Below are 12,160 nucleotides of genomic sequence, written 5' to 3'. Positions count from 1 at the left end.
GAAAAGTGTCCGCCCCAGACACGTTTTGATCGCCACAGCGATCTTGATCACCTAATATATAAGTATATACTAAAGTATATACAAGAGGTCTCGAATGCTCGACCTAAAAATGAGGAGAAATAAAAGTATTTCTACTCGTTGCACCACCCTTAGGCTTCCCCTGGGGAGGCATACGTTTTTGGCGCTGCTTTGGATTTACAATTACTTGTAAATCTGGGGCAGTGTCAAAAAGCCATAGGTGTTGCTGAGAATACCTACAGCAACACTCATTGCACGCCCCTTTAATGCAAAAAACTGCATCAAAGGGAACGATATTTACAGTCCCGCGTTATGCCACACGCAAAGTGACTTAGCGCTGCTTTGCAAATATTGAGGAAGACACAGTGCCACCGGAGAATCCCAAAAAGGGACACTCCGGTTGCACAGGGGTCTTGTAAATATCCCCCATTGTTTGCACCTATTTACCGTCTTTGTCTAGACACAAATGAAGAACTGAGCTCGCTCACACAGACAGCACGGGTCTGAAGGGCACCGTAACACACACAATAAGAACATGTGGGTTCATTGTATGCAGTGTTCACTGCCAAGGCTTGGGTCTGTGCACAGATGTACATGGTGTAGACACTTAATTAATTAATTAATTAATTGTGGGTTTATATAGCGCTAGAATCAACTCCCGGAGGAGTATCTCCGCGCTTCGACCGCTGGGGAACCCGTCCTGGCTCACCCTGAGAGATGGTCCCTAATGGGTATCTCTAAGGTGCGACCAAGCATCCCCGGCGGTCTGGGGGGCCGTTGTGAAGATGAGGCAAGCTAATGCCCAGAGTTGCCGAGTGTGGTCCCTGACTAGAGTAGGCACCGAGGCGAGAATTATCGAGCCCGCTGACCTTGGTCCAAGACCCTGCCGCGTCGGGAATCGAACCCTGGTCCCGGGCCGTCCTCTGCTTACGGGTCTGCTGCCTCTAACCAGTGAGCCACACCACTCCACTTAGACATGCACTCTGCACCCGTTCAGCAATGAAACTGTGGTCTCTTACAGGGTACTAGATTCTTTCTAACAGACTCATGCTGCCCCCATTTTCTGTACTCATGTTAAGGTGAGCTGAGCCAGGCAGACATTGGTTCCCTTTCGCTGTCGCTAGTGACACCTACTTCCATTCCACCCCTAGCCAAGGGTGTCCTGTATCCCTCATTTTAGCTGCTTGAGAGAGAGTGGGAACAGCTTTGTGCTGCATAAACCCTTTAAATTGTTGTTTCTGGAGTATTTGGGCCAGATGTAGGTAACCAAATACCGGTCGGTAACGGTGGCTCGGAATTTACAGAATAGGTATATTTACAGATTCGGTAAATTTACCACTTCGGTATTTTTCCGACTCGGTAAATATACCGATTCTGTAAATCCATATGTAGGTGGCACAGTTTGCAGTGCCACAGGCCCTTAGGATTTCTTATTTTACCACCCAATCCTATTAGGTGGTAAAATACCGAATTCCAGTGTACATGCACATCTGTGCATGTACACCTATGCCATGTGACACACAGACATGCCCTTAGGGCATGTATGTGTGCCACATGGCACACAAGCCTGCATTTGGGGTGACACCCCGTTCCCCCTGCCAGGATTCGGTATTTACCGATTCTGTAAATACCGAATCTGTACTTCAAGGCCCATAGGAATCAGTAGGAAATACCGATTCGGTATTTACAGAATCGGTAAATACCGACTCTTACCGAATCGGTAATTTTTTACCTACATCTGCCTCCTTCCAATTTACCGAATCTTAAATACCGATTCGGTATGAGTCGGTATTTAAGAGTCGGTAAATCGAAATTACCTACATCTGGCCCTAAGTCTTTTAAAGGAAACCTTAGTATAAAAACGGAAGCTCATTGTTTCCACGGCAAGTTACTAGTATGAGCTGTGGTGGAGAGTAGCAAATGGGTCAGGAGAGCACAGAAATATGGGAAGGATGGAGGTAGGAATGGAGAGGAACATATGATGGATGGATCTGGAGAAGGATAGAAGAAAGGATCGATGGAAGCAAAGATGGAGAAAAGGAAGACAGAAAGATGAGCAGCAGTAAAGAATGAAGGAAAGAAATATGAAAATAAGAAAGGATGAGATAAAGCCTTAGGTATCTGTGACCTGCTACATATACTCCAAACATACTTATAAAACATTCATCCTGTAAAAGGAGCAGACGTCACATAATATTTCAAACATAGGACGACCAGCTACATGAGTTATTTCATGTGCAGCAGTGAAGGTGGCCTTGTGCACATTATAGGTTGGGAGGCCTTACATTTTGTGGGATAGTGCTTGGACCTAGCATAGAATACACTCACCTCTGTTTTCTGACAACACTGGTTGGCTGCCATTTTATCCAATTTGTCTTCAAAGGCATGCAGTCTCTTAAGGTCCTTCACTGTGTACCTTGCAGCACTACGGATAAGGGGAAGTTTCAGTTCCTTCCCACAACATGCACCATCTTCATTCAGAGCTGGGGAATAAAAATATGTTTTACCCTAAAATCAGAAAAGATAACGATTTGTCATTTATTTACAAAGCCACTCTGAGACCTTGATTCTTATGTATAAAAAGTCACATAAATGTACAACAATATGTTCAATCTGAAACCTATGGAAAATGTTGCTGTTAAATTGATCATTTGCAATACAAACATATAAAGCCAACTCTGCCTAAAGCAAATGAAGACTGACCAGTGCAGGAAAATTAGCGGGTAACATTCCAGGAACCATAAAAAGCAGCCTTTTAGAAAATAAACACACAACGTCTTAAGTGATAACATGCCATCAGAGTAGCTTCAAGGTTCTACAGCCAGAAGGACATGAGAGCGAAATAAAAGGCGTGAGCAGTATCTCTTAGTGATAGAGAGCGATACTGCTACAACTGTCACCGCTCCTCAATTGCTCAGTTGAGTCACACTTGCCCCCGAAGGAGTAGTTACCACACTACATGAGACATATGTGCAGCCCAACAATCTGTTCCACTACCCCAGTGTAGTGTTATGAATTGTACTATTTGTCTTATGTAAATACTTACTAGGCCTACCTTTAGGTTGCAAGCTGGGACATATCCTTGGCTCGCAGCATGTTTACCCTTGTAATGCTCCAGCCTTCCAGCATCCTTGCTTCATGGATTCCAACTCCAACTACAGTCAATTGTTGTTGGAATTCACCCAAGGAAGAACTGTAAGATGTGGGCTCCTTACTTACCATAAACTAATTTTGTGTTTATACCAGTCAGTCAGTTATGACAAGCTTGATTCGATTGATAAAAAAACATATATACACAAGCGAGGGTTCGATGGCAGATACTTACTCTACCCTATCATCTGGGGGGATTGGGTGCACCAACTTAAATTTGTACTATAGAGCAGCGCAAGGCGCTCAAGCTTATTATTGGACACATGGCTCGCCAGACATACCGTTTCTTCGCATGGAAAAGCTCATTGCGAATCCGCTCCCCCTCAAAGCCATGATATTTGAACCCACAGACCGTAGGACGGGGATCCTTGACTCCATTAATTCAACATGTCACGCTTGGCATAAATGATTACAATTACAGGCGGGGGCACTACTGAACTCTCAGGCTATGCCTATAGAACGGACCCTTTGGTTGCCACCTTGTAGAAAGGGGTCGTGCGTGCATTACAAACATTGAATGTACTAACGGCGAGAGATCTATTTCAAGATGGCGTGGTTAGAACTTGGGAGGATGTGGGAGGCTCAACACTCAGTTGCAAAAATTTCAGTTTTACAGAGTGCGGAGGGCCCTACGAGATGTGCTGGGGATGATCCACAGTAACCCCCTGAGATGCTGGAATTGTCTTACATCATTAAAACTAAATCGCCCCATAAGATAGTCTCTAACATATACAAATTGGCCATGTCTCACAGAGCGAATCACTATACGAAAGCCAGGCTGGCCTGGCAACGAGATTTACAGCTTGTTGTAGATGATTCTATGTGGTCCTATTGTTGTACTAGTACACGATGAATATCATTACACGGTAGACATAGACGGATCCACTTCAAGTATTTGAATAGAGTGTACTACACCCCAGAAAGACAATATAGGTACGGTCTGAGGGAAAGCCCGGCCTGTGACAGATGCCATGCCCACATTGCAGATTATTTTCATTTTGCGTGGCAGTTCCTGGGTGTACAAATTTTGGGAATCAATTTTTCTGGAATTGGGGAGGATTGTTGACACAGAGCTTACTCCGGACCCAATTCTGGTACTCTTGGGGTACTCTAAAAAGTTGCCTAAGGCAGTCTGCAGATTAGTTGACATGGGTCTTCTAATGGCGAAACGACGGGTTGCAGTATGCTGGTTGAAGGGTCCCACACCTACATTGACGCTCTGGTCGCATAACATGCTTTACTGCAGCACACAAACTGAGAATTTCTGCGAATTACTGCCCCCCAGGAATAGACCCAAAAACTTCTGGGGTTTATATACCACATATTTGCTTACCAAAGACGTAGACACTGGTGAGGTCGCCCCCACCACTCCTGATGACCATAATCATGCAGCTGTCACTTGACTTTCGTCTTCACGGTTATTCTGCGCGACACTTCCCTGGTTACTTCATCAACGTGGGGATCAGACCTTCGGAATGTAGGATAAGTTAGATGGGAGGGCAGTTTGGTTTGGTACCTATTAGCAAGAAGGGCTTCCCACCTTTTCAACACTAGTATTTGTAACTGACCTTTGAATGTTTTTCATGAGACTGGTTATTCATTGACCATTGTAAGTTTGTATGATTCTCATTTGTTGCTTTATGGCACTCCAAGACCACTACGAACGCATAATCTCTCGATATTTGTGGTCACTGAACACTGCCTGCCCTCTGGGATGTTGGCTCACAAGCTGTGTAAGGTGTTGTACAATGACATGCTGCCGGGCCACTTGGTTGTAGGAGAGAGGCGGTGTTAGAATGAGAACTTTCTTCAATAAAAAGTTTTAAAAAATAAAATTAAAATAGAAACATATAAACATAAAGCATAGACATACAAAACCATGTATCTTGTTTAAAATACCGACATTCATTCAAGACAACACATAAAAGAAATTTCCTTTTTTAATGTTTTTATTCAGAGACATTATACATATAATCATATTCAAAATTAATTAATTTGTTATACATTATCGATAATTATCTATTAATCCAAATTAATACTTGTTACAAAAAAGAAAACCAGAGGAGAAATAATACAACAGAACATTTACATTTACACAAATGTAATCTATATACATTACCCTACCCCTTTTAACCACTTTACAATTGGAGCCCATAATTTGATACCCCATTTTTTAGCCTAGTACCCCTTGCAGACATATAACGCCTGTTCAAGTTTATATATGGCTATGAAACGGACCAGGTATTCATAGAAGCATGGGGGCATTGGGTCCTTCCATCTAGTTGCAATGAGTAACCTAATTATAGTAATTGAAATAAATATGATACTGATCTGAACTTGATCTAGCTCCGCACTACTGTCATATCCATTCATCATAATGCAAAGGGGTTAATACCATAGTTTTGCCAAGGATCCTCTCCCAAAACTTTACCAATTCTGTTTTTAGTAAATTGAGCTGTGAACACCCACAAAACATATGAATCTCTTCTGCTGGTCCTACCCCACATCTAGGGCATTTTTGTCCTCCCTTTTCCCCCATTTAAATAATTTGGTCGGGGTAAAATACAGGTTGTAAATGTTTTATAGTGTTGTGACTTTAAATTGGTGGATTAGAGCATTTTCTTTACTAACCGTAGTGACATATCAATATCTACATCATCATTCTCTAATCTACTGGCCCATTTAGTTTTGGTTTTTTCAATATCATCCAGAACTTGCTCCATCATCATACTATATAGGTGTTTAATTTTACAGGTAGTTCTCCCCATAATCTCAAACAATACAATTTTAGCACTAGGAATTACCTGTCTTCTTTTACCAAAAAAACCTTTATTTGTAGGTATTTAAAATAATGCCCATCCGGAATTCCATATTCTCTTTGTAACTCACTAAATAAATATAGTTGGCCATTAGGCTGAATATCTCCCACTGTCCGTAAACCAAGTTACTCCCATTTTTTGGCTATAACATCATAAAACACGGGGGAAGATAAAGATGATCTCGAAATGGGTGTATACTTTGTAAGCTTCTCGATATTCATATGTTTTTGTATTCTACCCCAGATTTTCCATGCATTCATAATAATCTTAAATCAAACCTTCTTATAATGACTGGGTTCTAACTCACGTAGTTGCAGTGCTTTTGCCATTTCCCCAAGTGGCAACTAATAAATTGTTGGGAGACCCTCTAACTGTACCCCACTGGTTCTGCCAGTATTTTTTTAAAAAAGTATATTCATATGATGTAGCAAAGCTGCCCAATATTAGGAAGTTAGATTAGGAGCAGTCCATCCTCCCCTTGCTTGTGGCAAAGTAAGAAACTTTAAAGATCTCCTGACCATACCATATTGCCAAATGAACCTACTAAATAAGGAGTCTAAGGCTTTGATTATAGACCCTTCAATTTCAACCGGGAGTGCCCTGAACAGATACAGCACCTTGGGGAGCATTACCATTTTAAGAACATTGACACTTCCTATAATGGTTAAATGAAGTGAGCTCATTTGCCTAAGTTCTGTGGCTATTTTACTAATCACGGGGTTTAAATTATTTGGGCGATCCGACCGATATCTGGAGTAATCCTAACCCCAAGATAGGTAGCTGTATTTACTCGCCGAGTATCCAGAGAGGTGACATTTTTGGTACAGATTATTTGAGTCTTAGAGGTATTCAGTAAATACCCCGACACCTTGCCAAATATAGTTATCATAGCTTCAATTTCCTTCATTGCTCCCTCAAAGTTAGGTGTTAATACCGCAATATCGTCCGCGTAGGCCAATTATTTGGTACTGAACCCCTGGGTCATCACTGGTATAATTGCCTGGTTCTCAATCATCGATTGGATAAGTGGATCAATATATATGGCAAATAAGATTGGGGAACAAGGGCATCCCTGCCCTGTTCCCCGTAATACCCTTATCCTTTCTGATTCTCTGCCCATCAACTCTAGATTCGCATAGGGAGCCCTATGCATTGCTTTAATTGCAGTGACGGCCCGGGGGCCAAACCCCTTAGCTGCCAAAACGCCCCACAAATACTCCCATGACACTCGATCGAATGCTATTTCCTCATCCAAGAGGATCATGGCCAAATACCAATTAGTCTTCCCAGTAATATCAAACAGGGCCACGGCTCGTCTTACATTGTCAGTTGTATCTCGACTGGGTATGAAGCCATGCTGCCAAGGTGACACAAGGCTGGCTATGACCCTCTGGAGATGGTTCACCAAGATTTTGGAGTAGATTTTTGCATCCGCATTTATTAGGGCAATCGGCCTGCATGAGGTAGGCTTATCCGGTGGTTTATCTTTTTTGGAGAAGATGACGATATTGGTACCCTTCCAAGTGTCTGGTGGGTTTCCAGAATATTGTAGCCCCAAAAATAAATCCCAGAGCAAGGAAGCTAGCTCTTCTTGAAAAATTTGATAAAATTCTGATGGAATCTTGTCAGGGCCAGCTGCCTTGCCCGAGGCCAACTGCTGAATCGCTGTTTGTATCTCCTCAAATGTAAATTCAATCTCCAACCTCTCGCTTGCATCCCCCCCCAGTGTCCTGTATTCTTTACTAGCCCTCGCAAAAACATCTCCGAGGGGTCCTTGTTTCTCCTCCGTATAAAGATCTTAATAGAACTTATGGACCACATCAACTACATCCCCCGGATCTGTATATGAGGTCCCCCCACTGGTTGTTAAAGATATCTGGCTCTTCACTGTTTTTTGTCTTGTCTTTAAGGTGAGTAATTTTCCAACTGTTTCCCCATACTCATAGCTCTCCGCCCTATGAGTCTGATAACCTGCTGCAGCCTTTTGAGAGTATTAAGACCCCATCTCAGCTTTAACCAAAGTAATGTCTAGTTGAGTTGTAGCTGCTTCTAACACCGCACTATCTTACCCAGGTGCTCTCTCTCCAAATCCCGTAGCTTAGCGTGCAGTTGCTTAATCTTCTTCTCTTGTTGTTGTCTTTTGTTAGATATAAAGTTTACCATCTCCCCCCTTACTCCTGCCTTAAACGCATCCCAAACCATATTGCGTGAGGCGCTATATCTATTTATGTTAAAAAATTATTTTATCAAGGTTCTAAAATGTCAAACGTATTCTCGATCCACCAACAATTTCTGGTCAAACGTCCATTGTGATTGGCACATATGAATTTGCGGCAATCTTAACCCTAGAGTCAAGGGGTTATGGTTGGACATTAATTTTGGCAGTATTTCTATCTCTACCCCTCCTGGAGTCTGCTTCAAGATAAAGAAGTAATCCAACGTAACATATTTCTGGTGAGGATGTAAAAAATATGTATATCCTGGAGCAGAGGGAAACTTGGATTCCCATAAATCTATTAGCCCGTGGCTTTTAATCAATGATGTTAGCGCTCGATAAACTTTGGGCTTCCGCCCTTGATCTCTATTAGGCATCACTCCGCCTACTCCTAAATGTATATTAAGATCCCCGCACATGATTAGAGGTGTAGGCCAGGCCGCCAACTCCATTTCCAGATCTTCTAATATCTTGAGCTCATCTTGGTTTGAGCCATACACCCTTACTATTGTTATTCCAAGTTCTAGCTCCACCAAAGCCCATCTCCCTCCTGCGTCACTCAGTGTCCACCTAGCTGATCCTATTTGATTTTTAGCTAGAATGGAAACCCCTCTAATATTAGAAGTTTGCGTAGAACAAGCCATTAAAGAATAGCCCTTTATCAAAATGAACCCCCTCTTTTCCCATGGGATAGGTATTTCTTGAAGTGCGACAATGTCGGAGTTGTTACGTGTTAGCTTTTCCATGGGCTGATTTTGCTTATTCCTATCCCCTAAGCCCCCTATATTAACAGAGCAGATAGTCACCTTACCCATTTAGACTAATATATTGTCCTTTATTTTTTTAGCCCTTTCCTCCTTTTGACCCAGGTACAAACCTAGGTAGAAGTAGTTTCCTCTCATTTCTGTCATTGGTCTTAGTATTTTAGAAATTTGTTTGAGTTTTTTACCAATTATCTCTCTGAATTTTTTCGACCAGTTTTGTCCCCACCACCCAAAACCCCTTGATCCCCTGACTGTCCCCCCCCACCCCTCACCCCAACCCTGCCACCCTCCCCTGTGCCCCCATCCTTCCCTCTCTCCCATCTTCGAAAAGTGCCCAGACTGTACATCGGTCTGTTATGGAGATGGAGAGCAGTTTGCCAACACTGTGAATTACTTATACGCACCATGCTATCCTTATGAGGAATAACCCTATCAATGAGGATATAACTTAAAAAGAGGAAGTGAGGAAAGGATATCTATCTGATCAGAATCAGGAACCTAACATGTCAAATACAGAGATGACCATCTTGATATCCCCCCCCCCGCAGCACATCACGCTTCTCCCCAGTCATATAGGGTGCTAAGGCTTCAGCCCTTACCAAACTACCTTCAAGGAGGCAGGATTATTCAAAAATACTTTTGAACCTTTATCCTGATAGGGTTTTATCAGCTGGTGTAAACCCCACCTCCTCTCAACGGTGACATGACAAAAATCAACACTTCTCCTGGCCTCGGGCCTGGCTTTTTCAAACACTGTCAGTCTCAGGAGAAAGTTGCCGATAAAAACCAAGATGGCTCTTGGTTTTGACCCTTCTGTAGCTGAATTTCTCAGAGTAAAGGGTGTCCTATGTACTTGCTGGACCCCCTGTTGCCAGTTCCAATCTTTAAGTTCCGGGAAGGCTCGTAGAAAAAGATCCAGCACATAAGTCCGAATATCTGATCCCTCCTTCCCTTCAGGGACTCCAAGGACCCTCAGATTATTGTGCTGCTGGCGATTCTTACTTTTTTCCAATTTCCATTGGATATGAATGATTCGTTCCTTTTGTTCCTTGGATTGGGTAAGCTTTTCGGTTACTTCCGTCTCGGTATTGCTGACTCTAGTTTCGAGCTCCATAAGCTCTTTGACTACAGTGTTACATGATGTTGTCAGCTTCCTAACTGCACCCTGGACTTTCCGTGCCACACTCTGAGCTTTGCAGGCATCTGCCCGTGTCTCATCTCGGTGCTGCATTATTGTCTGCAGGACAGTTTCCAATGTTGTAGCTTGCAAGCCAGAAGTGTCCTGCTATGCTGCATTTTGGGTGAGGTTAATTGAATCAGTTAATGAGTAATCCCATTTCAAGCTAGCTGTCCTTTGCGTATGGAGCCCAATTTTCTTACCACCTACCCGGCAGGCAGTCATATAGAGAGAGTCTCCTGATTTCTCCAGGTCGCTTTCACTTTTATTTTCACTCGATATGATTGAGGATCCAGAGTCATTACCCGACCACTCAGGGCCATCAGACAAAGAGAAAAAACAGTCATTGGGGTCTATTTCCACCTCAGGGTTTGCAAGCCTTGCCCCCTGCCTCTGGATTTGGGAGTGTGGCTGTTTCGTAGGGCTCCCTGGTACAACCAATACTGCTGCCTCTATTGTTACTGGCCTGGGGCCCATTGTAGCCTCAATAGTCTCCCCTTGACTGATCATCTGTTTTCCCTCATTTTCCCCATCGTGCTCTGGCAATCTCCCACTGTGCCTCAGTTCGTCTTCCCTTCTGCCCTCAGATACATTGGCATGTTGTATTGGCTCAGTACGCACGATCTGCCTCCCGACAGGTGACTCCTCAGCCAGGCCGACTTCTCCATCCGTCGCTGATTCGTTCCCCAGTCCTGCTTCGTGAAGGAGAGCCACCTCTTCTGCCTCGGCAGTGCCTGCATCCATAACGATACTCTCAGACTGTTTGTCACTTGAGGCACGCAGCATTTCAAACACTGAGCCCCCCGGCACATGACGTTCAAACAAGGTCCAGCCTCTTCCCCTTACTGGAGCCGGCTCTCTCTCTTTCTCCGATGTTAGCTTCGATGTCTGCGGCGTCTGCCTGCCGCCCCGTTTCCCTCAGAGCCTGCAGGGTCCATCGTCAAAGGTGCACCCGACCTTCCCTTTGCCAAGCTGGCAACTTTGGGAGCCATCCGAGCAATCACTCTTCACCAGCAACGCCGGCAGCCAGCAGAAGCAAGAACTTGCTCCACCAGCAACCTTAATGCAGCAAAATATTCCTGTGGCAACCCTTTCCCAGGGCGGCTGTTGGATCCTGAGCCAGTATTCACAGCAGTATCGGAGCTCCCAGCGTCGAATAACATTAGGCAGGTAAGTGCCGTTATTTGAATTCACGGTGCTCATAAGGCAGGTCGGATGTATGACGTTATAACGCATACTTTTACTCCGCAGACCATTACAACGCGACTTTTACTCCGCATACCGTTACAACGCATAGCGCCTTGGGGCGCTGGATAGTGGTAAGTATAATTTACTATTCTAACTCCAGTCCCCGTGGACCCTAGGGAAGGTGTTGGATAGTAAATTATACTTATCCCCTATCCTAGAGCGCCCCCCAGCGCAATGCGTTGTAATGGTGTGCGGAGTAATGGTCGCGTTGTAATGGGTCTGCGGAGTAAAAGATCCGTTGTAACGGGTGTATACCGGCAGGTCCGCTCCTACGGCCTCAAGCGGCCGCCATCTTGCTTCCCTAGGAAAAGCAGACTTTTCAGTGTGCCACACATAAAAGAAATTTCTCAATACACTTGATTGATGGTGTATAAATTAATCACTGCCACTGTTGTTGAGAAAATGTGTATGGAAGTATATACATACAATTCTCTGGTGCTATACGTGTGTGGGGATGTTGATACATTATCTGAGAAATGCGATCTAATTGTACCATTTTGTATATTTATAGTGGTATTTTTAATATTTATAAAAATCATGTTTCAATGGAAAAAACACATAAAAGAAATTTCCATTGAATCAAGTGTATTGAGATGATAGCAGCTGTAGTTCGTGCAAAGCAGGCCCACTTAACCTGATATTTTGGGTCCTCAAGAGTGGGATTAAAACCTTCCCCTAGGAACTGCATATATTTTGTGGATGAAAAAAAAGTGAAGTGTATCCTGGGCGAAACGTGAGTCACAAGGACAGGGGGGCTGATTTACAAGCC

The 12,160-nt window shown here is 43.7% G+C and overlaps 1 protein-coding gene across 3 annotated transcripts in view; it reads right to left on the bottom strand.

Moving 5' to 3' along the window:
• The window catches only part of LOC144791495 (uncharacterized), a 343,115-nt gene that overhangs the window by 58,759 nt on the left and 272,196 nt on the right, over positions 1 to 12,160 (bottom strand). The window contains exons 1-3 of one of the 3 annotated variants that reach the window (XM_078666193.1): positions 4,737 to 4,968; positions 4,502 to 4,636; positions 2,347 to 2,501 (exon numbers count right to left, since the gene is read on the bottom strand). In XM_078666193.1, coding sequence (XP_078522319.1) covers positions 2,347 to 2,501; positions 4,502 to 4,556 — 210 coding nt within the window. In that variant the 5' untranslated portion in view covers positions 4,557 to 4,636; positions 4,737 to 4,968. Of the gene's footprint in view, positions 1 to 2,346; positions 2,527 to 4,501; positions 4,637 to 4,736; positions 4,969 to 12,160 lie in introns of those variants that run through there. The other 2 variants (XM_078666192.1, XM_078666191.1) reach the window with 2 other exon arrangements.

The sequence above is a fragment of the Lissotriton helveticus genome, chromosome 11 (assembly GCF_964261635.1).
Source record: "Lissotriton helveticus chromosome 11, aLisHel1.1, whole genome shotgun sequence".
NCBI lineage: Eukaryota > Metazoa > Chordata > Amphibia > Caudata > Salamandridae > Lissotriton > Lissotriton helveticus.
Note: the sequence above shows the minus strand (reverse complement) of the source record. Positions and strands in the feature narration are given on the sequence as shown.